General features: G+C 38.1%; 1 protein-coding gene and 1 long non-coding RNA gene across 7 annotated transcripts; one reads left to right on the top strand and one right to left on the bottom strand.

The window, feature by feature from the left end:
• The first annotated feature begins 194 nt into the window (after positions 1-194).
• Positions 195-26,906, top strand: KRAS (KRAS proto-oncogene, GTPase). Of its 6 annotated transcripts, XM_062634783.1 has the most exons (7): positions 195-382; positions 1,389-1,627; positions 7,603-7,781; positions 10,109-10,268; positions 17,127-17,242; position 19,893; positions 23,329-26,906. In XM_062634783.1, exons 2-7 carry the CDS (start codon positions 1,517-1,519, stop codon positions 23,443-23,445), a joined length of 684 nt encoding a protein of 227 aa, XP_062490767.1. In that variant the 5' UTR covers positions 195-382; positions 1,389-1,516; the 3' UTR covers positions 23,446-26,906. The 6 variants fall into 6 exon arrangements, with proteins under 6 accessions (XP_062490767.1, XP_062490764.1, XP_062490762.1 ...); XM_062634780.1 differs by lacking the exon at position 19,893 and having other exon boundaries at positions 197-382; positions 1,505-1,627; positions 17,127-17,250; positions 23,329-23,428; XM_062634778.1 differs by lacking the exon at position 19,893 and having other exon boundaries at positions 200-382; positions 1,393-1,627; positions 17,127-17,250; positions 23,329-23,428.
• LOC134172046 (uncharacterized) lies at positions 23,435-27,819 on the bottom strand. The gene is made up of 2 exons (XR_009967810.1): positions 27,690-27,819; positions 23,435-23,650 (listed from the first exon to the last, which is right to left on the bottom strand). It is a non-coding gene; the product is annotated as an uncharacterized LOC134172046 (long non-coding RNA).

Raw genomic sequence — 27,819 nt, 5'->3', positions numbered from 1 at the left:
GAACGAGCGCTCCCTCACGCTGCAACACAAAACGCCTCCTCCGAGCCCCACCTCGCCGGTGCCCGCAACCGGCAGCCCCAATTCCCCCCTCTCCTCTCCTCTCCTCCCGCCGCACCGCCTCAACCGGCCGCGCCAGGACGACGAGAAGAAGAGGAAGAGGGAGGCGCCGCCGCTGCCGCAAGGGGCGGGGGAGCGCGGAGCGCATCGATCGCTCCAGTGCGTGCATCCACCCATCCACCCTCTCGGCGCTCGGCTCCCTCGGCAGCTCCAGCCCTCCCCGTCCCCCGCCATTTCAGACCGGGACGGAAAGGAACGCAGAGCGGCCGCCGCGGCGGGGCGGGCAAGGGAGGTGCCAGCGTGCTCCCGCGGCAGCGCCAGGCAGGTACCGCCTGCCCCATACCCCACCGAACCGGGACTGAATCGCCGTGTTTGCTTTCTTCTCCTTCTTTTCCTTTCAGAGATGGGGCGGGAAGGGAGCGGTGCTGCTTTCCGGAGCCGGACACCCTCCGACTCCGCGTTCCCCTCCGACCCGCGTCCCCCTCCTTTCTCCCGGCGTCGCCCCGCAGAGGGGCCGGAACGCCGGCTAACTGGGTGGGGGCCTCCACCGGCCGCTTGTCCCGCTGCCGCCCGCGGGGTTGAGCCCTGCCCCGCTTCCCCTCCGCCGGCATCCTCCGGAGCAGCCTCCGCCTGCCCCTCCGCCGTCCTTCCCCGCGGCGCGGGCGGTGGCTCGGCGGCCGCGGGAGGGGGCGGCGGGACAGGTGGCCAACGCCCTCCGGGAGCCCGGCGGCTCCTGCCGAGTGACCCCCGCCCTGCCCTTTCCTCATAGATCCATTCAGTTTATTCCTTCCAGCCTGCCCTTTTCCCCAGCCTTCCAGCCCCTGTGCGCGGGGCCGAGGCGCCGGGCCGCGCCGGAAAGTTTGGTCGGCCTGGCCGCGTCGCTGGGTGCGGGGAGCCGGGGCGGGGCGGGCAGCGGCACCCCGAGCCCCGCGGGAGGTTGGGGGAATCCCGCCGCTGGGCCACCCCGGGAAAACAAATCCACCGGAACCCTAAACAGCTGTGGCGGAGAAGCCGCCAGATGAAGCCGTGCTCGGTCCGCGCCTGTCCCGTCAGAGCCGCCCGGCCGCGGGAGGCGGGTTCCCCGGTTGTGGTGAACCTGGCCCGGCTGCCATACGGATCCGGGAGGTCTCCACGGTCACCGGGGAAAGCGGCGGCGAACAGCATCTTTGCCCCGCGAGAAATACTCTCTGACCTCTTCCAAGGTTTAGTGTATCCTGGGTCTTTTATCTCTGTAGTCGGTGCCTTTCAGCCTAGTCCCCACGCTATGTTTCTTATGTATAATTTTGTTTGAGAAACGGCATGCCCTCACAGCTTTTTGTCTTGTCTTTCAGGGAGGGAGTTGCTTTCCGGTAATAGTAAAGGAGCGTGAAACTGAATGAGAACGCACCAACGGCATCCTCATTAGCCGGAGCCCGACTCTGCTTAATGTTGGTTTCTTTGTCATCAGGTCTGCTAAAAAATGACAGAATATAAACTTGTTGTCGTTGGAGCTGGTGGTGTAGGCAAGAGCGCCTTGACAATACAGCTAATTCAGAATCACTTTGTGGATGAATATGACCCTACAATAGAGGTAAACAATATCAGCTTGCACTCATTTTGTGAAGAGAGGTTAACAGTTAAAATGCTGGTTCAGTACTTTTGGACAGTTACCACGAAAACATAGAACAAGGCTTTATAATAAAAACCACTCAAAGGTAATGATCAGCATCAGACCAGCACTGGAGAGGAAATTGTGCTTCTTCATTTGGTTATGGAACTATTACGTTCAATTAAAGTATGGTGTTAATTGCTGTGTTTCGTTGGACAGTTTGGATGCATGCTTTTAGGATCTCTGTGGCAAGGTTTTTGACAAATTCACGTGAAAATGCTTGGTGAAACTCTTTATGGCTTTGTATGCAACCTCTTAAATGAGAAAATTTGTAGTTCTGAAATGTATGCATCAGGCTTTCGCAGCCTCTATCATTAGGATCTGTTTCACACAGTGAAAATGTGTCCTGGAATGTTATGGTGAATGAAGCAGAATTTGGAGCCTGTTTTTTTTTATTTATTTATTTTAAAACCACCAGTGCTTGCTTCTGTACCTAGAAAAGACATGTTATAACCACTGTAGTGGATGCTTTAAAATACATGGCACAGTTCCTCAAAATCTGAAATTGTATTTAAGCTTTAAAAGTTGTAATATTTTAAAGGTATTTAATGAGCAGGCAAGTTCTGCCTTTTAAAGGTAAGGAAAATACTAGTGTTGCCTGAAGTCTCCTGTGGATTGTTGGATTTAATAACCTCAGACCATGTAAAAGTAGAAATGACACTGTAAGTTATACAAGAATTTTATGTTCCCAGCACTGAAGCTCTGTAGCTTATGACTTCATTTATATGTTTATACAGTGAGGCACTTCCCAAGCTCACTTGAAGAAATTACAAGGATTTAAATCTTGGCTTAAAATGGTGACTTGGAAAATGGCTCTGTAGTCATTTTCAGGTACGCACAAGCAAGAGGAGCCAGTGGCCTGAGGTGGTAGGATGTCTTACTCCAGTGAAGTACAGGCCTCTGTGCTCCAAACAGAGATGTGTTGGCTTGCGTTTACATTAATGTGACGCTGTGTTGTGTTGTCCCTCTGTTGCATGGCCAAGTAGCCTCATATATGCTTGTAGAAGGTTTGACCTATTGAGAGAGTAGGGGTGTGTGGCTTGCCACTAGGAGGGCAGCTCTTGCAAGTAGAAAGATGTGAAGTCGTAACAACACAGTCACCCAAAACACACTTGACAAACAGAAAACACAAAACTCAGAGGAAGAAGCAAAATGGGCTTTTACTTTTTCCTGCAAAAGGAACTTTGGAGGATTTGGTCTTTAATACTTGTCATAGTCATCTGGGTTTCTTTGAGGTTGGAGGTGTATTTATGCATTAAAAAAAGTACTGTGGAGGTTCTGTGTTTTGAGTTGTCATATGAAGCCAGAACTGTGTAAACAAGGAGTGCAAAATCTTAAATGTCAGAATTCCTAAATCACTTGAGGAATTTTGATAATCAACAAGCTTAATATTTTGAGGAATGCCAAATACATTTTAATGCAGACTTATAAGATGAAAATGCAGTTCCTCATAGAAAGAACCCAAAATCCCAACTGTGTCTTTTACTCTCTAGTGTGCAGGATGACTGTAACACTGTGGTGTGGTCCAGAATCAGAAACCTTTAACCTAATGGGTTTTACCAGCATCCACAACTTGTTGCATTCAAAAGTATTAATCTTGTGCAACTCCTACAAGTTCTTGTCTGAGTACTAGTTAACGTTTTTGTCTTCTAAGTTCTGAGACCTTGAGGATGGAGGCTTTATCTTCCTACTTATGTGGTAAATCTCCTTGTGTGCAGTCGCAGTGCTATGATCTGGTAGGTAAGCTTGTAGGGAAGAAATAGTTCAGTTGTTGTAAGAGTGATCTGTGATTTGGAGTGGCAAACATGTTGCAGAGTGGGCTTGTGAATTGGGCTTAAATGCTCAAGTGCTTGCTTGAGCAGGATCCTGTTCAGCTGAAAAAGAGTTGCTTGATTGTGCTTCCTGTATAGATGTAGTTGGGGTGGTAGGGGCTGATCGAAGAACAATAGCTGTAGAGCAGCTTTTATGCAGTATGAGGAAATAAGGCTAAAGTTGCTTTTACTGATAAATAACAGTTAAGACAGTTCAGTAGTTTCTCACTTACTACTGTTTCTTTCATTGCTATACAGCTGTTGCCAAAACACTTGTTTTCCCTGGCAGATAAAAAATAAAGCTAAATATTTTGGAATAGATGGAGAAGATAGTTCAGTGTTTGTTATATATAATGGATCCCACAACTACACAGTTACTGAATAATTTTAAGTCTTTCCTGCGGTTAACCAAATAAAACTCAACACTTCTAAAATTCTTATGTTGTGAAGACATGATGCAGTTAGAGAGGGAAAAATATAGTTGTTGTTTGAGCATAGCAGATGATGGGGCAGGAGGAGAAATTAAAATCAGTGTATATTTGGGTGGCTACTGTTAGTCAAATGTATAAGCTTTATATGTGTTTCACGATTTCATATCTTACTTGAGGTAGGTGTCTAAGCATAGATTTACAGCCATGTAATTTTTTAAGTGTTTTGTTTAACTGTGTGTACATTATGCTTGTGAATCTGTGTTTCTAATACACAGAACAGTTGGACTAGTGCCCTCTACTGGATGAGGCCTGTTAAATCTTATCACAAGCAATCACAAATAAATTTTGAATTTTTTATTATTATTATTTTTTACAGCTTCAACATGTTTTAGTGCTAAATATATGTAATATTTTAAATATTCTAGAGAAAGAACAGCTTTGCTAGTTGCCTGGCAGAGGGTTTTCAATTGGATTAGCAAAATCCCATGGCTGATTTAGGAATACTGATATTTAAGTCTATGTTCTTAAATGACCTATGCACTTGCGAAACTTCCACCAGTATTTAGTAATAGCTTATTCTTAGTAGCTGTGATACTTTAACATAAAATCACTGGTAAAGTGGATTTTTTTACAAAATAATGACTGCGGGCTTAGGTAGGATTTATTAAGCAGTGGGACATGTTTTAGATAAATTCCATATGTAGCATACAGCTGAGACTTCTATTGCATTTTCTTATCAGTGCTTGGGAATAGATGGAATAATCACTCCTTTACTGTAATTCATGCTGGTTTTTAAGGCTTCTGAAAGGCCAATAAAAGCAGGTTAAATGATTAATGAAATCAAAACATTTTTATATAGATAAGCTGAGTCAGTATACTGGGGAAAAACTGCAAATTCATATTTGGAGTCAAGTACTGCTTCTATATTAATGCTCTAGTTTGCATTTTGGTTTTACTTAATAGCCTTATACTGGATACTTCCTCATTGCTTCTTCATGGCATTTATCACTGCAAATGTCCCAGTGTGCAGTAAAGCTACTGGATTTTTATAAATTTTGAAATCTATAGATTAGAAGGCTGGTGAGGATTTTTGTTGTTGGAAGGGAGTCTGGTCATTTGAGTTCTGCAGTGATGTCTTGAAGCAAAAGTGCCACAAGTACTAGAGCAGTGTCACTTTGTTACGACCTACATTCTGTTTTGCAGGACTTAGAAGTTTTATAGTATGGTAACACTTAAATAAACAAATTTTATCTTGGCTGTGTTTACACTGGTGCTTGCTATAATGGGGTTGGCAGTCCCAGTAGCCTGAGGTTTTAATGTGGTGCTTCAGTTTTCTTTCCTGCAGTGACAAATATGATCTCAGGTTTGATGTTTTTTGGGGGGAACAAGAGAGGGACACAAAAAAGCAAAGTGTTTATTATTTTAGTAGCTTGGAGGGAAGTAATAAGCTTGAGTTTTCTCTCCCATGTCTTGTCTTTTCCTTCCGCCTCAAATCCCCTTTCTAGTTAGTGACAAAATTTTCTCACCAGAAGTCGGCAAAATGGCCATTATCACAAAGTGCTCCTTTTTGTACCTGTGCTGTGCTTTATGCTGGTACATCTTTGCTGCTGCTGCTGCTAACATTCTAGGCATGCTAAAACTAACAGTTCTTAAAAGTGATTTTCTTCTCTAAAAGATTATTTTCTTTGAAAATTACTTAAAGCCTTTGTTTAGAGCTCAGTTGAGGGGTGTTTCTTTTCCTTTGAAGTGCTAAGATGTAAAGGAATAATACAGGCTTTTCAAGAACTGTTTTTCATATTTTTAAACTAGCAGTCAGATTGCAAGAGGAGAGAAGGAAAGGTCTGTAAATACGCTGAGTATGGTGATAGAAGCTAATACTTCACTGTGAACTGTGATAAAGGTAACATAGGACATGGGGGATCTACTGTTGAATTTAAGTGAATAGGAAACAAAACGTGTCTTTTGTGGGTTTTGTTGTGGTTTTTTTTTTCTTGTTAAGCAATGAGAATATTAACCTTATTTTCAAACACATTGGAACTTGTTTGTCTCATCTATATCAATATTTAAACGTGGCTTACAGGTTTCTGAAGTTACCTACTTCTTGAACACTGAATTTGCACTTCTGTGAAATAAAAATATCCAAAAATCATGTTGGAAGTAAACTTTTATCTTTAAGGTAAACGGTTAATATTGTTTTACCTGATACTGTTAAATATCATCCAGGCTGAAGATAAATGTGTGATTATAGAGTTTGTTTAGTTTAAGATACTGATTCTATACAATTATCTTCTGCTTGCTTTTTAGTGTGAGCAACAGGAAAGAGAGCCCTTTGTAAAAATACAAATATATAGAAAGCACACAGGAGTAGGTGTACTGTGCCTTAAAATAGGTACAAAGGAAGGTCATTCTAAATATGTCTTGAAATTGGCTAGAATTGCAACTTTAATTCTTTAATTTTCTTTACAGTAGCTTAGATTCACTTCTGTATAGTGTTAAAAAGAACAGCAGCAATATTGTGTTAATATCCAGCTAAGGGATCTGAAAGGTAATACCAAGATTTTGTCTTTATACCTTTTATTTGTTGTAAGTACTCTTTACTGAGAATAATTCACAGTACTATTTGATGACCTATTTTCAAAGCTGTTAACATGTTTTTATTTCAACTATATAGATGTTTATAGAAGTCATTGGGGAAAATAATGCTTATGTTCTTATCACTAAAACTATGTGCTCATAGCAGCCTAGAACCAAAAAGAGCTGTAAATAGACATTAAGATCTAGTTGCTTGGTGCTTTGTACAGATTTTAGCCACTTGGATCAGTTACTTGAAAGCTCTGAATTGATAGTATTGGAATAATTTGTTTCAGTATCTCTGAAGCAACCTGTCTGGGCTTTTATACAACTCTGTTTGTTGGTCTGTGGTGGCTAAAGAACTTGAACTTCAAATGTATCAACTCAACTTTGGTAACTTAATAACAAATATGACTGTATGCATCTACTTAGGCGCACAAAACCGATTTCCTATCCCAAACAGTGAAGGCTTTTTATACTCCATTTCCCTTTTAGTTGCATAGATTTTTGGAGTTGTCTTACTTGTGTATTCTTTCTGGTTTATTACTTTGGACATTGTTGCGGCACAATGCTTTTGTAGCCATCCGTGGAATGAAAGTCAAGTTTTACTTAGGAAAAAAGAATTGGCAAATTGAGTAAGCCTAAATAAAGCCAATCCTTTTAAAATCAGGATTACTGGTTTCTTTAGTTTTTTTTTTTCTTAACAGAGCCAATCCTTTTAAAATCAGGATTACTGGTTTCTTTAGTTTTTTTTTTCTTAACAGAGACAAATGGAGGTGCTTTTGATCTGGATCCAAATTGTACTTTTTATCCTTCTGTGCAAAAAAAGAACACTGCCCTTTTTCTGTGTGTATACACAGGAACTATTACTCACTAAAGAACTGGAATACAGAAAGATCATGGCTTTCAGTGGTCTTCCCACTTCTGGATTTTACTGTATACATGTAAATTTGGGTCACTATTTTGCTGCTCTCGTTTGACTGTCTGTAAAGTTGGATTCTAATTCTTATGTGTTTGAGTTACAGGTGTTTGAAATTTTACTTGTTTGTGTTTAACCAAGCTGTATGTGTTTTTCTTTTCTTAGGATTCCTACCGGAAGCAAGTAGTAATTGATGGAGAAACTTGTCTCTTGGATATTCTTGATACAGCAGGTCAAGAAGAATACAGTGCAATGAGGGACCAATATATGAGAACAGGGGAAGGCTTCTTGTGTGTATTTGCTATAAACAATACAAAGTCTTTTGAAGATATTCACCATTATAGGTGTGTATATTGAAAGTTAATCAAATAACTCTTGTATTAAGTGGACAGGTTGCTTGCTCTTCCACTGGATAATAGAATGGTTTCTTATGACATGGTGTCTAAGGGGAAACTTTCAAATTAGCGAATTATTTGTGGATTTGTAAGTCTGGAATTTTGGGTAATCTGAAAATCTGCTGCCTCGTTTTCAAGTTAAGCAGAAAAAACATCTGAAAGTTATTCTAGTATAAACTAATGTGACTTAGTGTTTCTGCCTATTCATAGTGAAGACTTATCTAAAGTCTGCCCATTCCACAGATAAAATTATGTGCTCTGATGGCAAAACTGATCCAATTGAAATTGTACAGACAATAATGTCAGTTGCTAGCTTTTGTTCTGGGATTGGAGTGGAAATACTGGTGGAATGTTAAAGATTAACATGTGTGAGCCCTGATGCCTAAGAAGAGCAGACACACACAAAATCAGGGCTCCAGGATGACTGCTAAAACCAACCTGTTATTAGTTTCTTCATACTCACTCTTATCTTAATAATTAGTTAAAAATTTCAACTCATGCTTTCATTGTCAGCTACATTAATGTAGCAAAAGAAGCAGTTTCTGGTGATTACTGTACCAGCTCATTTATAATTCAGTAGCTTACTATTATACTGAATTCTCCTTGGGTAGTGCAAGGTAATGCAAATCCCACCGATGTTTGTTGAGTTTGGCAGCATCCATTTAAGATCAGTTCCAAACACATAATGCTAAGGTATTCATAGTTAGGCATTTATAATGCTGTCAGATCCATGTCACCTTATGGTGGAGGAGTGTTCTGCTATCATCATTACCCACAAATCTAACATCTACTTATAAGCCAAAGTTACACATTTTTGTTACAAATAGAAGTTACAGTTCCACATTTAAGGTGGGATACCATGGTAATTCAGGGTAATCAAAGTCAGCAGATGCAACTGTCCTGGTGGCGTAGTTTCATTTTCTCCTGTATGCCAGCAAGTCAGCTCATTTGATTGCACAGTGTGATGATGTTAAACAGGTAAATGCCTACTTACAAAAATAGTTTATTGCTGGCTTATCTCCCTGGAGCAGCTGTGAGATCAGGGGAGTACTGTTGCAAATGAGAGGGGCAAAACTGCTGCAGATTAACCCACGGAGAGATGAGTGTTATGAATGTGGGCACCTTCTTTGAGGACTGCTTCTTTTTTATATTTAAATTGAGCTAGTCAGCTTTTGTATAAATTTCATTATATATAAAATTTTCTAACTGAATGTATTGGTACTGGTGATATAAAAAAAACACCCCCCAAAAAAAACAACCCACAACAAACCCAACCAACCAAAAAAAACCAAAACATGTAAGAGCACAGTAGGGGCGACAAATTAGAAAGACGTCTGTTGCTCTCAGTAAAACTATAACCTTGTCTTCATTATCTCACCAGATTATTACCGATGGTTTCCCTCTGGTTGTAGAGGAAGAAGGGAAAAAATAAGGTAGATGCTAATGTAAAAGGAAGGAGCACAGAGGTTTTCATGTGGAATTTTCATTTTTTAAAGTCAGTTGCTGTTTTGCATAAGAAGTCCTTCCCAGTTAATTTCAAGAATGTTGTGAGTCGAATGCTGGAGTTTCTACTGTGCATTCACACACCTGTGGATAGCCTTTCAGACTGAAGCTGAAGGCTTATGAATAAATAACCAAAACCAGCGATTATATTAATTAAGGAACATACTGCTAGATTATTTGGGAAGGCAAAAGTAATAAAATGAACAATTGTTGAGATTTTTGGCAAGTACATCTAACTAGTGTTTCAAGATGTTTTCTAACCAATGGTTGAAAGGGCTTTCTTGCCAAATCTCTCTTTGTACAAAACCAGGCTGGTGGTCTTCAAAGTTTACAAACTCTGCATTTAGGCAGGGATTTTTAATGTTATTTTTAATAATAAAACAACAACAACAAAAAAGACACACCATCCCCCCCCCAACCACAACTGAGACAATGGACATAGCGCTTTGATGAGTGTTTCATGCTGGCAAATGAATTGAGTATTCAGAGTACTGACTATGAGAGGTAAGAGTAAGATTTATGTCAGAGCATCTTAGGCTTGTTCTGGCACTAGCTGTTTATAAAATGTACAGAAGTTTGCAAAATAGTGTTTGTTTTTTTTTAATGTGATAAACTTGAGAGTGACAGGATTGGTCAGTTTACTTTTTGATGGCTTCTAATAATGTATGTGTAGGAAACTAAGATAATGAGTGATGATGGAGTCTTTCATTGTTTTAAAATTGTTAAATACACTTATACCTGTTAAATGCAGTCTTTTTTTTTTTTCTTTTTAGGGAACAAATAAAGAGAGTTAAAGACTCTGAAGATGTCCCAATGGTGCTAGTAGGAAACAAATGTGATTTGCCTTCCAGAACAGTAGATACAAAACAAGCTCAGGATTTAGCAAGAAGTTATGGAATTCCTTTCATTGAAACATCAGCAAAAACAAGACAGGTAAAGCTCAAAACTTACCAGAAACAAATGCAGAACTCTCATCTGAATTATTTATTTATAATCATTCTAGGCATTGACGATTGCTTTGTCATACCAATATATCTGTTTCTCCAGAATAGAAATTCCTGTGTTGTGTCTTCTTTCTGTGAACTCACTGACAACTGGTACTTGTTCATTAATGAGTGATTTGCTTCAGCTGCGCAAACTTGAAGCATGAGACCTGGCCTGCCACTACTTTCCACTGTCAGACAGTTGCAGTTTTCTTAATGTTCTGATAGGTTTTAATAGAATGAAAAACAGTTGTACTGAGAGGTGAAATGCTGTTTTTTCCTCAGCAAGAGGATTAAGCAGACAAACAGCAAATTAGTTTATTTTGGTTTTAGTCTTTTCATTAATAACAAAAGGAATTTTTCTTTGAGGCATTGATTCAGTGTTAATGGGACATGCTTGATATCCCTTTTTATAACTAAGCAATTGACCATAAGTCTTTTTTGAAATGACTGGATTAATTGCTTGTGTAAACCAATACTCTTCTAAGACTTTAGAGCTCCCTATTGGTTTATTGCATGCAGCTGGTACAGGTGAAAGAGGCAGCTGTTAGGGTCCTTTCAGTGCTGCTTTCTAGGTTTAGGTGCAAATCTCTGCATTCAGGAGAAGACAAGTTCTACAGATGAAACTGGTTCTGTACTTCTGAAAGAAAGTGTTCTTTTTGAAAAATGCTTGTGGGTTTTCTTCTAAGAGTAAAGACTTACTATTAGTACAAATTACATCAGGCCTGAATAGCTGAATAACTTGTACTCTCCACAGTCAATGTTATGTGCAAATTATAAATCACAAATTAGTTGTAGCAGGAGGTGGCAAGTAAGAGCAGAACACTGCAATTTGAGTAACAGGTCACTGTAACTGCTAAATAGATTCAGATGCATCACTTGGCAAAATTTCCTCATATCCAAAAATAACTTGTCCTATATATAAGAAATGATATTGTATTAGTGAAAATTTGCTACACCTGCTCAAATTTCTGCCAAGTTGAAACATGGACTAATAGGTAAAATTTTACAGAGGAATCAAAGGAATGCTAACTTTTGGGAATAGAGAAAATCTCTTAGGTAGGATTAAGAAAACTAACTGCACAGCTTTAATGGCTGAGAATAAATTAGGCCACAAGAGTGTTCCAAAGAATGTAGCATATAAGTGGACTGAATAAATACAGTGTTATTGTTTGGAAGGTCCTGTATTTGATATTTCCTGTATTGGAAGGTGGCTATCATTGAGATGTTAGGATAAAAAACGAGGAACTCGGAAATTACATTTGAGGTTTGAATCATAGAATAGTTTGGGTTTGAAGGGACCTTCAAAGCTCACCTAGTCCAACACCCCTGCAGTGAGCAGGGACATCTTCAACTAGATCAGGTTGCCCGGAACCACATCCAGCCTATCCTTGGAACGTCTCCAGGGATGGTGCATCCACCACCTCTCTGGGCAACCACTTCCAGTATTTTACCACCCTCATTGTAAAAAGTTCTGTACTTAAATCTAGATTTCACTCTCTTCAGCCCGTTTCACGGAGCATTAGATTTTGTTGGGGAAACATTCCCTTTGCATAGCCATTTTTTATTAAAAGTTTGATGCGATGATGTATTTTCAAAGATTTTTTTTCTCCCCAGCTCCCTTACAGTTTACTCTGACAAGCAGCCCCACCATGCCTAACCATTACTAAATCAACATGCTCAATCACCACTTCAGTTTTGTAATCTTTATTTACACAAAGTAGTATCTGCTTTTTTATCTTTCAGACTTTTAAGAGATCTGCTTAAGGAGGTTTGTACTTGTTTCAGAGTATAATAGATCAGTCATATATGAGCTGTCTATAATTTGACTACTTTTATCTGAGACTTTTCTGTTGGCACCTCAGGAAATACAGTGTTACAGAAAGAATCTGACTTTTGGCTTTTGTTTTTCAAAGTTGAGCTTTATACACTTTACATTTAAGAGTCCCTAAAGGTGTCTCATGGACTTGAAAATAAAGATGCCTAATACGCTCTTTTGAGAATGCTGGCTTCTAAAAGTTAGAACCACTAGGTATGATTGCTGATTCTTTTCATGCCGCTGTTCATAATGTGTTATGAAACTGCTTCATAAGATGCTGGATTATTAAAATATTTTTGAGAAGACAAAAGTGAATTGGAAGAAGAACCTGATCTTTCATTACAGCAAGATCACCTGTATTTGTATGTGTGCTTGTGTATACATAAGCATTTACATTTTATGATCTTTAAGTCACACTGTCATAAAAAGATTGTGCATGTATATACACCTTCTTCCAAAGTAACCTTTTGAAGTAGGGGATTCAAACCATTTTGTGAGCTCTATGTGGCCAATAGACTATATTTCTACTGGTCAGAATTCAGTCCTTGGCTAAAAATAAATAAATAAAAATATTTGGTCCTCTCTGGTTACATTCAGAACTTTCAGGTATGAGCAGATGTACCTTGTGGTTTGGTAACTTCTGGAGTCTGTAGGTCTGACATGAATATTTATAAGCAGGAACCTACTTATCCTTTCTTGTATGTACCTCCTACCACACTGAAACAGCAGCACCAGTGCCATGTTGAAGGAGCCCCCACCATCCTTGCATTAGCCCTTCCTCAAGCCCCACTTCTGCTGGAGCTCAGATTGAATCAGAAGGGTTTCTGGGGAAGGAAATGGAAGACAAAAATAGAAAGTTGTTGCTCTTGATTGCAAAGACACTTTTATTAAATGCAAGGCATGTGCATAACTTAAACTCGTTCTTTGCATCAATGACACTTATTCTTTCATGGTACTTATGCAGAAGGATGTGATTTCTTGAAGTTTATTTTGGTAGCTGTTTTTGCTTTTTTCTGTATAACATAAGCTTTAAATTAAAATTCTCCCCTATCCACATGAGCATATGGCTCCCAGTATTATCAATAGTATCTATGAAAGATGAGAGGCAAACCTGATTTATCCCTGCCAAGGCTTCATCCTGTATTCCTTACTGCCTTCCATTTGCCTGCAAGTTACACAAGGACAAGCTCTAAGGCTGTACCCCAAATGTGGTTTGACTGTAGAATTTTGACTGTCCTGCTAGAACTGAATTCAAAGGCAAAGCAGATAAATAGGCATTATTGTAAGCATTGTAAAGGATACCTCAAAGCATTAGGTCTCATTGAGAATATATACTTAAACAGACTTTGAAGTGTTTAATGAAGTTGACCTAAATAATGGGGATGCTGTTAAATAAGCATTACAGTTATTTCAGCTGTCTGATGTACAGTAGGTTAGGCCCCAAATTTGCAATGAAAGTAAGTTGAGAACCCATGCCTGGTTTGAAGTAATCAGTGCAGTATTTACAGAACAGCATTCCTACATCTCATTGAGATTCATGAATAACTGATATCTTAAGACGGTTTGCTTGAACCACCTTGCCAAGTTTTTAGAGATTGGTTGTATCTGTTTAATGGTATTATTCTGTGTTTTACTCCAAGCAATTTTTAATGTGGGTCATGTGTGCAAGTTCCACTTTAAAACTTCATTTTCAATTACTTAAAATTTTGTCAGTCTTCACAACATGAGTTGAGTTTTTCCATGTTGCTAGTTTGTTGTAAGGTAAAACGTTTCCAAAAAATCTTAGTCCTTCCCAAGAACAAGGGCCCAAGAAAAAAAAATTACTCCAGGATGCTCAGGAACCAGGTCTGTTACATACCTGATGTAAAGATAAATAGGTGCAGCAAAAAGAGGATACATGCGCACAATGAGTTAAATTGAAGTAGGACAGCTGTAATTCTGGTACGTCTTACCTTTGGAGAGATTGACTTTAATAGTGATTTTGCGCAGTATTTAATATGAATTTACTGCTGTATGTTTGGTATTTAACTGCTGTCAGATGACACGATCAGCTTAACACCCCCTCACTCTCCATATTAATGGAGGTTTTGCATGTGGCTGAGTTCTAGTAACTGTTTTCAAACAGTCCTTTTAAGTATTAGATCTGTTTTAGAAACAGCAAAAAATTACCCTTAACCTATAAGCTAAATGTTGCCTGAGCTAGTAGATTTTTGCAGGTTTATATTCTCCAGTACTGACTAAGCTGACTCTGCCATTACAAAGTTTTATGTTGGGAGTGCTTTTATGGAAGTGAATAGAAATTTTTTGCTAACCCTAAAAGCTAAATGAATAGCTTTTTACTTTATTTGTCTAACAATTGGTTTTAAGAGACCAACTCCTACAAAGTGTATAAAGGTGGACACAGAACACTTTTGAGATGTTAAAACTCACTTTTCATTAGTTTCCTTTAAACATTATTTACAGGAACAGAACATGTGAAAATTCCTGTTTGCGTTTGCAATAGTCTTTCTTTGCACATAGTCATATTTTAAATCAAATGTTTGGCTGTCTCCTAGGAGTTAAAAGCATCTTGAAAACATTGCCTCAAGGTCATGGGTTCTTGGGGCTGTTTAGATTTTGAAATTTTTAATATCTGCCAAAGGGTATTTTTGCTTCCAGTTCTGACAGCTAATAGATCCGGTTAATTGTATTTTAGAGATATGGTCCATACTAATTTAAGGAAAATATACTGAAGAATTTTAAAAGAAATTGGTATTTAAATTACTTCTTAAGTTTATAAGACTGGTACCTGGCTCTTTAAAATGTCACCCTGTGCTAATGACATTAGCAAATGTGTCTCTGTACAGATTTTCTTTCAGAATACCTTATTTCATAAGGGGATCCATAAGGCTATTCTTGGTGGTGGCAGTGGTAGCAATTTCTTTTCTGTGTCTCTCCCTCTCTCTGCATTGCTAAAGCAAACTACATTTCAGTGGTGATGGGAAAGCTGGCAACAAACATTGACGGAAGAATTATTATCTAATTATTTATGTGAAAGCTCTATAATCAAATTATGTATTTCTACTGCAAAACAGTAGATTTACAAAAATGTTGATTCGTGTACAGCCTGTGCTTTGGCACATAGCACCTTATCAGTGTTTACTGTTTCCTCCTTCCAGGAAAACATGAAAATAATGAGCTTTACTTGGGTTTTGCTGGGGTTTTTAAATATTTTTTTTCACATTTTGCAAACTCTCAGACCTGTAATGTAAGACTGATTGTCTTGTCCATACTTCACTACATCCTAACAGGACACATCATTCATAACAAAGAAATACAGTCCAAGAAATAAATCTAATTAATCTTGAAATTCAAGTGGCTGTAGTTCAGAAGAGCAGATAAGCAGCAGCATTCTTAAGAATGAGTCTTCAACATGATAACCTATGGCACAGTTCATGCAAAATGACCCAACAACTGTGGCAGTAAATGTTACCTATTACTGTTAGGTGCATAAGATAAAGACGGGTTGGAAAGATAAAGTATGGAAAATCTGCCAAACAAAAGCCCAGATTGTGCATTGGGTGGTAATAAAGTTTGGGGGCTTAAATGATTGTACTGTTTTCCACAGTCATCAGTCTGTTCTGGTTTTATTTTCAAATGATGAGTTTGTATTAAATTAACAGCCCTGTTGATCTGGCTGAGGAGACAATAAGCTTGACAGTAAGGCAAATTTCCTCTCTCCTTTAAAAACTGCAGCTAAATGTATTGTATCTTGTTAGAAGAACATCCCCCCAGATTTGTCTAAATTTTTAAGTTAATACAAATATAGTCAATTTAAAATAAAATAATTTAAAGCTGGTTCTGTACCTCTTCTCTTTGCTTAAACTTCAGTCTTCGTATTTTTCTGAATGCTTATGGATCATCATATACAGGTGGCCTAAGCGCAGAGCTGCAGAAAGGTAATGTGTGAGACCAGAGAATGAAAACACATAGCTCTCTGTCATACATGGAGCACTTGAGCTCTCCTCATCCAGAGAAAAAATGTGAGCAGGAGAACTTCACAGGCTGTTTGCACTTAGTTCTTATTATGGTACCCCCTTGGTTGCCTGAGGTGAGCCCAGAAAGAACAGATTAGGTGTTCCTTGAATGTTGATGTGACCCAGGCTCTTAAATGTGATAATAACTATTGCTTTTTCTGCATGGAAGAATAACATCCATAGTTATAAGAAGAATTAGTTTTGAAAGTTACCCTGAAATAGAATATACTTCAGGTACTTCTTAAAAGCACTTTGCCATAACGCAAATATCCTTTTTCCTAAGTTTAATAACATAAACAGCTTTAAAAACAATATTGCCTAAAATTTAGTATTCTCAGATTTTATTTCTTTGTAACCTCTTAGGAAATTGCCTGGTTAGACTTCTTTTATACTGTTAGTTTCTTCACAGATTTTTTTTGCAAAGAAAGTACACCCTGCATAAAGAACAGAACATAAATGAGCTTACTTTCTTTGCCTGCCCAAACAGTAATAGGTTCTCACTTTTGCCTACGAAGTGAAAATAGGTGGTTAACTGTGTGTGTTTATAAGTAACCCCCAGTTAACAATCTAACAAGGTTTTGTGCTGCTAAATACATCCATGCCCACAAAAATGTGTGAAAAGATTTCAGTGCAGTGGAATTATGCAATGGAAGAACATAATCCTCACTCTTTTTTGTCCAAGTGTTACCTTGCACAAGAAATAGGAGGGCTTGAAGCATAGATATTCACAGAAATTGGTAATCAGGAAATTCTTTGAGTGTTTCTCTTTTGCTTGCATTAAAAAAAATTATCAAGCAGCAAATGTGCAAGCCCACCATTTTAAATGTTTAAATGGGATCCATATACTTCTTTCAAGTAAAGCTCATAATTTCAGTGTTTTTGTTGTGTTTTTTCTTCCTCTGTGCCATGGGTGTCCCAGTATCTCATGATTGTTAATGAAGCAGTTTTTAAGGAGTTGTGTTTTACAATGCAGAGAGTGGAGGATGCTTTTTATACATTGGTACGAGAGATTCGGCAGTACAGAATGAAAAAAGTCAGCAAAGAAGAAAAGACTCCAGGGTGCGTGAAAATTAAAAAATGCCTTATAATGTAACAGGGTAAGTTTTGTAATGTAACAGGGTAGATTTTACAAATCACTTGCCAAATAAAAATGATCAATGGTGTCTTGCAAATCAGACATTTTATGGTTAATCAATTACATAAATTAAGATCTAAAGCCAATCAGATTTCAGTATTGTAGTCCTGAATAATATTCCTAGCAAACACCCAAGTATGGATTTGCTTTGTTTCATGGGGTTTTGATAAATAGATGAAGAAGTCTTTACTGCATATTAAGTTCTCCATCTGTGAAACAGAGACCAAGTTTTGATTGTGAAGAGGTTTAATGTTTCATTATAGATACATTGCAGAGACTGTTGAAGTGAATATTGATTGAATCTTCAAGTTGATGAACTGAGGGGAGAAGGTCATAATATTTACAGTCCTCAGATGCAGAAACAGGAGGTTCCTAATCCAGCACAGCAGTATTTGGCTAGCAGCTGGCATACAGGATTTCTTAATTCTCGGGCTCTTCCTTATGCCATGCTGTTTCTAAAAAAATTTACCATTTCCAGAAATACAGCAGCAAAGCAAAAGTGGATTAAAATCCAGAGGAAAAGGAGTAATGGAAAAAAAAAAAACCACAACAACAAAAAACCCAACAAAAGAGCACCAAAACCCCCAAATTCTCAAAAAATAATTTTTTATCCATATACTCCACTGTAAGAAAAAAGGGAGGAGAAGGAGAAAGTACAAGTTGTGATATGGAAGAAGTGCTACTCTTAAATCCCTTCCAGTGCCTTGTGAATAAACCATCAGAATAGCTCTTTGCATATATTATTGCCCCATTATTTCTTTGCCTCTTACTGTACCAGTGCAGTGAGTGGGTTGTTGCTTCTTATATACTTGTCCAGTAAGAGGATGACCTGGAATTTCCCATTCCCAGTAAAAGACAAAACATTTTCCAGGACAGGGAGGAGAAATTTTCGTATTGGTTTCTACTAGATCTGATCAGGCTTATATTCTCAGCTTTTAACTGATGAGAGAATTACTCCTCTAAAGTAATTCTTTAGATGTTTCCTTAAAAACATACAATTTGTGATACTTCTGTATCGAAGGTTTCCTTTGCAGGAAACTGGAAGCTTTAGTTACCAGACTCTCCATCCTTGAGTCTAAATATCAGTAAGATTTACACCATCAAAATACCTTGTTTTATTCTTTCCTAGCTGGCAAAAAGACAACTAACAGCAGCTTGGCAAGATTACTTTTGATGAGAGCAATATGAATTAAATTGCTAAAGCCTGCCTGCTGAAAACCAACTCTGCCATTTCTTGCTGTCTTACTAATGTAGCCAAATCTCAAAATAGAATTTCTTTTTGTGTACTGAGACTTTAAAGATCCTGAATCTGTCTGCTTTTCCTCTTTGTGGACTTCCTTGGGAGAACAGGATGGTGGGAATTGTGGTTTTCATTTTTTTTTTTCAGTGAAAGCATCTTTTCAGATTTTAAGGTGTTTATTGTTTTTTTTTGATAGCTCAGTGAATATGTGCTTGCTTTCTATCAGCTTTTTCTTTCTTTCTGCCTATGTCCAAGAGAAGTATGTTTTTGAGGTTTTGGGTGATTGTTGTTTTTTCCCCAGATGGGGGAAAATTTTTTTATCAACAGTGGATATTGTTGGGGTTTGATTTGTTTTTTTTCTCCCTACTTTATTTAGAAAATAGTCTTGGATATGAAACTGTAGAACTCCAAGAGCCTGCTCAGGGGAGGAAGCATTTGTTTTATACTCAAGTGAATTCTAGGTAGTGTTGGTAGTATTTTCAGCAACTTTGTATTTAAGAGGCTGAGATGGAGAAAGCATACTCCAAAATTATTGTGGTATAGCTGTAGTTCTGTAGTGTTTCTAGTGGAATAAGAAATCTGGCATTTAAAACAGACTGGCTTGTATTACTTTCAGTAAGAAGTCGTATTACTTTGGTCTGATGCATAGTAGATAGCTAAGGGGAACAGCACTTAATGATGTGTGTCTTTCAGCTGGGACTTTAGACTTCAAAAATAGTCACTATAGCACTTTGCAATAATAGAAAGCATTTATTTTCCTTTCTTGCTCTGGATAATCAAATTGGATGGCTCACAGTGTTTTGCTGTCTCTTGGAATATTCAGTTTATCCTCTTCCTGCTTACGGGATGCCTTCGTAGTTATATTAATCTTGTACAAGGTAACTGCAAACTTTGACTACCCAGATTACCATTAACTGCTGATGCTTTCCAAGAGATTCATTCCTTTGGCTGTTACACAGTAAAGAAGAAAGCCCAGAACATCTTCTGTTTGTAATTTCTAACTAGCTAGAAGAAACTCCTAAAAGTCAATGTAAAATCTTCAAAAGATCTCTTTCTTGAAAGTGTTAAGGTTTTTACATAGAAATTTTACTATAACTAAAATACCTCTAGGGCATAAGTTAGACATCTAGATAATGTAATTCTGACAGAGCTGGGTTAATAGTAAAAAGTTTGAATTACTGAAGTTTTAGATTTGAACGTAAAAGTTTCTAGATTCTTTATTAAAACTGTAATGTTTTTTTCCATAGTACTAGAGGTATACAAATAATTTGCTCATGACTGATACCTGTCTATGTGTATATGTTTTGTATATTTAAAGAAAAATATAAAACTGACTCTTATCTACAATTTATAACTTGTTTAAGGGTCTATATATGTCTAGTGGAAGGTTTCCCTGGCCATGGCAGGGGTTGGAAGTAGATGATCTTTAAGGTCCCTTCCAAACCAGACCATTCTGTGATTCTGTTTCTGGGGCTGGGGTGTTAAGGAACTCCTAATTCCTAAATGAATTTAAGGTTTCTTATTGATAGCCGGGTTAATTGCCAAGTCTAATGCATGCTTGTAACCATGCAACCAGATACCCAGATTTCTATATGGTCATGGGACCATGTGGTGCTCCAAAGAAAAGTTGTAGCCAGGAGCAGGCTGTTTCTGTGGGAACAGTTCTGATACATCTGTTCCTGTTACCTTTTGTAGTTGCCCTTTGGAAAAACAAATGTCAGGAGCAAGCTCTGTCAATGCACCTTTATGGAGGCAGTGTGGTATAGTTCTAAGCGTGCACGGTGAATTTTGAGTTTCTAATCCTGAGCCTGGATTTAAAGCACCCATTCAGTACATCTTACACTTTCCAAAAGGCTTGCACACAATAACTACTGTTAGAGGGAGGAAGGTTAGCTGCATGCAGTCCCTTATTACTGAAAGAAGTAACTAGGAAGGTTCACCACCTTTGATCTTACAGTACTGATGCCTTTAGGGACCTTTTGTAAACACCATATCCACCACTTACATCTAACATATAATGGACAGACTTAAAAGTGAAAGATCTTACTTTATCTGGAGTTCTCCAGTTCTAATTCACAAGTATTCTAAATGTAGTTTTGAATGTCATGTTATATTCATGACCGGAATTTATGAGGAATTATGGCAGGACCAAACTACTGAATACATAATTAATAATTTTAAAGGCTTGATCTTCAAAGGTGTAAATGCAAGGACAAAAGCTAGATCAATTCCCCCATAATTTGCAACACACTTTGTATTTAATAGATCATCACCTTACTGTGTGGAATAAAGATTTCAGCATTAATTGTGAATTCCTGTATTTAAAGGCCTGTAATAGTCTCTGGATATTACTTCGTACAAGTTATTTTCTCTGTAGTGAGGGTTGCTCATTTGAAGACTGAAATGGCAATTTTTGTTTAGCATGTCTCATTCGAAGACACCCCTGAAAGCCAACAACCGTCCTCATAATGAGAATTTTTCCAACATGTTAAAGACCAGTGTGAAATACTGAAAGGTAGTTTTGTAGGGAAATGTGAACAGTCTTGTAGAAGAATACTGTGCAGAGATTTTTCTTACTCTGTTCTTGTGATCTAATAATGCAACTTCTGTCTGTTGTGATTGATTCTTAATACTGTCCTCATAGCTGAGATTAGAACTGCAGGAGATGCACTTTGAATCATCACTACTTCTAGATCATTTCCCCACATGAGCATTGCTGAATATTCACTTGGTGCATTAATGCTGAAGTTATACACAAAATACACTAGCTGTCTGTAAAACTGTATCAAGCATTTCTAATTCTCTGAAGATTCATGAGGGACATGACCTTTTCCAGAACCGAGGCTACTCTTCCATTAGGCATGCTACGTCAATTTTATAGTGATCAATAATATTTTAAAATGTAGAAGAAACTATTCGCAAGTGGTTTTTGTATCTTGCAAGACCTTGCAAAAGTGCTATTAGTGTTGGGAGATGTTCGATCAAAGCTGTTTGCAGTCCATCAGTTATGTGTAAATGTTTTATGAACTTGAATGTGAAGGTTTTAAATAAATGGAGGTTATACTGGGAGCACTGCTTTAGTAGCGAAACTACTTAATACCTCACTGTTTGGACTTTCCGTATTAAATTTCATCACCATTTGGAGTTTCACTGGAAGTGATGAATTAGGTGATTTTTGGCTTTTTGTTGTGCTTTTTCAGAGTTTTCAGTTTTTTATTGAAGTGGGCACACAGGAGTAAACAGAGTCTTAATTTTTGTTGGCAGCTTGAAGGTAATCTCTGTAGCTGACAAGAGGTGGGAAGCTGCCTGTCAGTTGTAGGGCTAAATTGCTAGACCCAGTTCCACAGTGATGCAGTTGTCTGCTGATTCATTAACATCATGCTACTATTTTTGATCTATCTAAAAGATAATACAAGGAGTAAGGCAGTGAAGAATCAAGATAATTTTTTATTTTAATGACTTCGTAACTGTCCATACTAAGAATATTAAATGTAAAGGTTAACTGACAATGTGGGTACTTGATTGGAATTTGGAACAGCCTGAAAGCTAAGCAATAAACTGGTTCATGTAAATAAGTTGTTACAAAGCATAACATGTAACATTGTACTTTGATAATGGTTCATATCAGGCTTTTAGATACACTGCTCTCTTTTGACCAGAGTTATTTTTGTCAGCTATAATTACTCCACGAAAAAGAAAAACTACTCAACTGGAAACATTAGCTTTTGTAGCTGTTAGTTGTCTGTTGTGCCTGTTGGAGCCTTGGAGATTTTAAGTGACTGTACATGATACGCCACCATAGATAATGTGTTCTGCATGTATTCTAAGTTGAATAGAATGATTTATCAAATAATAATTTTCATTGGAACATTGGACTGATTTGACTGATTTGCATAAGTAATGATTTATAAAACTGTGCCTGAGAAATTACCTGAATGTGGACACTAATCATAACTATGTCTTTGTTACTAAATTCTTGCTACAGATATTTGTATTTACTTTTTAAAGCTGCCTATAGATTGTTAAGGCCTAAACAAAGGTAGATGATGCTTCACAACATTATTCTGTGGTAGTATGATTTAGATTATCTGTATGATTATACATACATATAATCTAAATGTGTGGTACCTGTACTTTTTTAGTTTGAGGTGAGACAACATGTGCCCTCTGAGATGGCGTACATTACATTCAGTTCCTTACCATAATAATAATGGAATTGGACCTATGTGGTGTCTGCGGTCAGCCCCCGAGCAGTACATCACCCATAGGGTGCTGTAAATCCAGGCTGGGGAACAGCTGAGAAAGAGGGCAGGCAGGTGTTGGCTGTTACAGGCATCAACACAGTTCATTCAGGTTCTTGTTTCAGTGCTGCTCACAACTCGGGAGAGGAGCAGCCTGTGGCTAGGATTCATTGCTCAAATGATGGCAGCCCACTCCCCACCACTGCTCTCCTGCAGGTCCCTCTGCCCATGCGTAGCAATGCAGTCAGACTCCCCTTACGTGACAGGAGACAACTACAGTTGTCCTTCCACCCGATTGTGTTTCCCCCAGCATGTCCCTTCCCATGAAGCAGGAATGCTGGAGAGGACTGTTGCCCTGGCAATTTCTGTAACCCACAGTCTCCTCAAGGGAACATTAATGAAAGCCTCAGAAAGAAGACAGTGTAACCTCTCCTGGACGGCAGCATAGTAGATTGAATGGTTCACCTTATCAGGTCAGGTGAAAACAGGCTTTACCTAAGCAGATACAGTGTCAGTCTGTTAATGTGATCTTAATGCGTGCATGTATGTGTCTTTTCAGGGTGTTGATGATGCCTTCTATACATTAGTTCGAGAAATCAGAAAACACAAAGAGAAGATGAGCAAAGATGGTAAAAAGAAGAAAAAGAAGACAAAGACAAAGTGTATAATTATGTAAATACAGTTTATCCTTATTCTTAAGAAGTACTTAAGTAATTTTTGTACATTACACTAAATTATTAGCATTTGGTTTAGCATTACTTTACTTTCTGCTTCATGATCCTTTTAGCTTTACCTGAATGCTTGTTTTAAATGACAGTGGAAACTTCATTCCTCTTAAAGTGCCAGTATTCTTTGACTGTTGGTTCTTGAACTAGCAATGCCTGTGAAACAAAAAAAAAAACAAAAACAAAAAAAAACCACACAAAAACCTGAGAACTGTCTTGGAACTCTTCGGTGCATGCACAGTTGCTAACTTCTTATTTTTCTTACTGATTGTGAACTTCTGTTCTGTGTGCAAACCAAACAATGAAATGATGCTCTACACATTCTGACATCCCCTTTAGTTTTTTTGGCATTTAAATCTGGTTGGGAAAAAGGACTAGCTAGCAAAAGAGACTTTTCATTTCAGCCTTTTATTTTAGACTGACTGCAATATAGAGAGACCAGAAGCCTTTATAGTCTTCCTGTAGATTTTGCTTCTAGGCATCTAGTCTTGTAGCATTTCAGATCAACTTTAATGAATGTAAAGATAAAACTTTCAGAAAAAAAAAAAGTTTTTCACTGCAATTTGTCTCGGTCGCTCCGTAAATACTCTATTTTTTCTATAAAAAAAAAGAAAAAATTAAAAAAAGACAACAATGCACATCTGGCAGTGGAAAAAGTAAAAGTTTGAATTAGGTTGATTTGATATTATTAATGCATTGCTTTAAGACTTTCACTAACTTTTTGTGTCTGAAGACCAAGGTGAAATCCTAGCTCTCCTGCATGACAAATCTGTACGTAGCTTTGTTCAGTAGGTACAGGATTTCACCCTTAGCGTGTCTAGAAAATACTAGAAAGCCTTAACAGATAAGTTGATTCAAATTCTTAGGTTAATTCATACGTGGATTCAGAATTTACCATAAGAATTAAATCAGAATGAATCCTAAATTATATAGGGAAGTAAAACCATACCCCCCCCCCCCCCCCCAAGAGTGGCACTGAATATTTTCAGGTGCCCATTTTGTGCAAAATAGGGGAGGAATTTTAAATTCTGGTGACATCAAATGAGTGAATGAATGAGTTGAATTTAGCTGCTTCATGCAAGTAATTTGGGAATCCACTATGCCATAAAAATGGTGTGGAATTTGCACAAACCGTCTGCATAAAACATGGTTTCCAGTGTCAGTGTTGTTTGTGTACTGTTTGTGAAGTACTTGTTTTGTTGCACAGAATAAATGGTTGGTGAGTGGCATTCCAGTGTCTAGACTATCATGAAGCTAGACCAAGATTTTAACATTGTCTCTCTCCGTGATTTAAGTTCTCTTGTGATCACTCCCCCGCTTTTCTTTCTCTGATTGGAATTAATGCAGAATTTTTGCAGAAGCTTTCAGTTTAGTCTAGGTATTCTGCACTGAAGTAACAGCCAGTAGTAATTCCAGTGTTGCCAGCTCCTGTTGTCATACTGTGTGTAAACGTTGCATTGTTTGGTTGGTTGTTAGGGCCTGGGTTCCTGAAGGTATGCTTCTTCATAGTATCTAACTCAGCTGCAGGGTGAAACTTGAAAATGTGACTCTGGTGTACCCAGAAAAGTAAAACACAAGACATTGAAGTAGGATAGTTCAGGACACTGGAAAGTTTGGAGCAGGGAAGAGCAGCATTGCCCTAACCTCAAAGTATACCTAAAGAATTATGTGGAAATCTTACACAGTACAGTTTTCTTGTACCTGCGTAACTTGGACCATTTATAGGATGTCAAAGGTGCAATTGCATGAGGAAAGTAGTATTCTGCTTCTAAAATACCATCCCCCCACACCTCGAAAATCTTGTAGGTGGAGGGCTGCAAAACAGGCAGGACTGCTGCCTGTCTGGATTGCTGCAGCATGTCTGGATTGCTCCATGTTAATTTCAATGTGGCTGAGAAAAATAATCCCCTGCACCTCCCCATTCCCCAGGCTCCCTCTCCTCCTTTCAGCTTTGATGAGAAATATAGATTATTAAATATTCTGAAAAACAGTAATAGGAGAACCTAACATTATAACATAAGGACCAATAAGGAATGAGAAAAGATTCTTAATGTTGCAAAACATTTCATAGCTTCCAAGGTTAAAACATTACGGAGACAGTTAGTTACTTGCACATTTTAGACACTCTTGATTATGTATGAAGAAAATAGCAAAAGTGGGTAGTATACCTTGAGTAAGGGGAAGTAATCTTAAGTTTACTTCAAGATTTTTGGTAACTGAGTCACACTGCATGTAAAATTAGGGCTGGTCTAAGATTCTTAGTTAACTAAAAACTGGAGAAATTTTAGCTGAAAAGTCTTAATCATCAAATGTGGATTTATATAGCTCTGATATAAAGCTATATATATAATAGTTTTGTGCTGGGTTTTTTTAGTAAATATGATCTGTAGCTACCAATCTAATTAAATCAGTACAAACCCTGTTTAGATTAGCCCTTATTTACTTCAAAAAATACACATCCTTGCCACTGTTGTGCAGTTTTGTCTTAATATTTTTGAGATTTGGTGAAGCATGTTGGATTGCAGCTTGCACAAGTCAATCTCATAATTATCCTGTCTTTCCCTATTTGAAATGCTTTCACAGAACATACCTGGGTGCTGTCTGTTCTGATAGCAGCTACTAAACGAACATGTGAATTGCTTACCACGTTAATAGATTAAAATTGCCATGTGTCAGGGAGTAACACCTTCTTACAGTAGCTTTATGTAACTCTGGTAAACAACTTTCTCATCAGTTTTTCTCAAAACTGAAATGTCATTATTTTGATTAGTTTCATTGCCCTAAAATGTTTTCTAACTTAAAAAAGTTTCACCATATAGATTTTGTTACAGTAGCATGATCTCTGTAATGGGTAAATACTGACACACAATCTTCTGCTCCTATCTACGCTCTGAAGCAATACAATTACCTTCAAAGACCATCAGACTGTAAACAAATCATTTTGTCTCAAGTTTACATAAAGCTACATAGATGGTAAATATTTCCTAACATTTCTTTCTTCCACTGTCTTGTGTTTTCATGTTGAAAATACTTCTGCTTTTTCCTCTTGAGTGCCAACTTCTTACTAGAATGACTTCTTAATGTAATATGTTTACCTGGAATGTATTTTAACTATTTTTGTATAGTGTAAACTGAAACATGCACATTTTGTACATTGTGCTTTATTTGATGTGGAACATATGCAGTGTGATCCAGTTTTTCCATCATTTGGTTGTGTGACCTAGGAATGTTGGTCATACCAGATGTTAAGTTAAAAAAAAAGGAAAAAAGAAAAAAAAAAGACCACTGTTTGTTTTAAAACTTTTAATGTTTTTAGGAGTATGTGCTGTGAGGTGATCTGGAATTTGTCATTTTTTTGTCAAACTGTACTGCTCCTATTTATTGTAATGTAATAAAAAATAGTTATTGTGAATTTCTGTCCCAATTTCCTTTTTCTCTCCAAGAACTTTAGTGCCTCACCTTGGTAATGGAGTACCCTCTGTACTGCATGTGTTTGGCAGTTCAGTTCTGTTTACTTCTCATCCTTCCCACTGCCTGTCACGAAGTGCTTTATTGTGGCAGTCCATCTCCTCTGATGCATACTGCTGCTGCATTCTGTGCTCTGCAAGGAGCAGAGCCTTGCTTTGGGTGAGGATGCACCTCTCACTGCTGTGTGCTGCTCGGGCTGTACAATCTACAGCCATGCCCCAGAGCCCTTATTTAATTAGTCTAACAGCAGACTTGAATTAGTCTACAAGTTTAAAATACTCTCAATAGCTATTCTGTGTTTATTCGCAGGTGCACATTTGTTTTCTTCTATCAGATGCCTTCCATAACCTCACAGAAAACACAAACAACGTATTTTAGTACTGGTTGTGTCCTAGGTGGGGAAAAAAGCCTGAAACCGCTACTGCTTCATAAAGTTATGATTTGGCCCTTTGTTATGTGGATCATCTTCTATCAGTTACCGAGAGGGGGGTTAAATTTTTTACATAGAGGTATTCATTCAGTTTCATGCAGGTTTAACTGAAACATACTGCAGAATTCAACTGATGTGGAAGGGCTCCTCTTCACATCAATGTGGTGCTAGAAACGGCACACACACTTCCTCAGAAGGTAGTGTACTAACTGGCCAGTGTTTTTCTTCATTCTATTCTAGAGTTCATACATGTGAAGACTTGCTATTGCCAACAGTTCAACTGCAGCGATGACTTACCTATATTCCAAAGATTATTTCTGTTCTCTTTCCAGTGTCACTTAGTTCTTGTTGGGGGTAGAAACACCATCCAATCCTAGTACACACATAGTTCTGGCACGGGTTTGTGCTAGTTGAGCTAGTCAATGGC

The sequence above is a fragment of the Pezoporus occidentalis genome, unplaced genomic scaffold (genome assembly GCF_034315485.1).
Source record: "Pezoporus occidentalis ecotype Australia unplaced genomic scaffold, CSIRO_AGI_Poc_V1 ctg44, whole genome shotgun sequence".
NCBI classification, from domain to species: Eukaryota; Metazoa; Chordata; class Aves; order Psittaciformes; family Psittacidae; genus Pezoporus; species Pezoporus occidentalis.
Note: the sequence above shows the minus strand (reverse complement) of the source record. Positions and strands in the feature narration are given on the sequence as shown.

Excerpts from the sequence above, each read along its gene's own strand:
- KRAS (XM_062634783.1), top strand. The coding sequence starts at position 1,517 with ATGACAGAATATAAACTTGTTGTCGTTGGAGCTGGTGGTGTAGGCAAG. Across the intron at positions 1,628-7,602 it reads AATATGACCCTACAATAGAG|GATTCCTACCGGAAGCAAGT; the intron begins GTAAACAATATC and ends TTCTTTTCTTAG. Across the intron at positions 7,782-10,108 it reads GAAGATATTCACCATTATAG|GGAACAAATAAAGAGAGTTA; the intron begins GTGTGTATATTG and ends TTTTCTTTTTAG.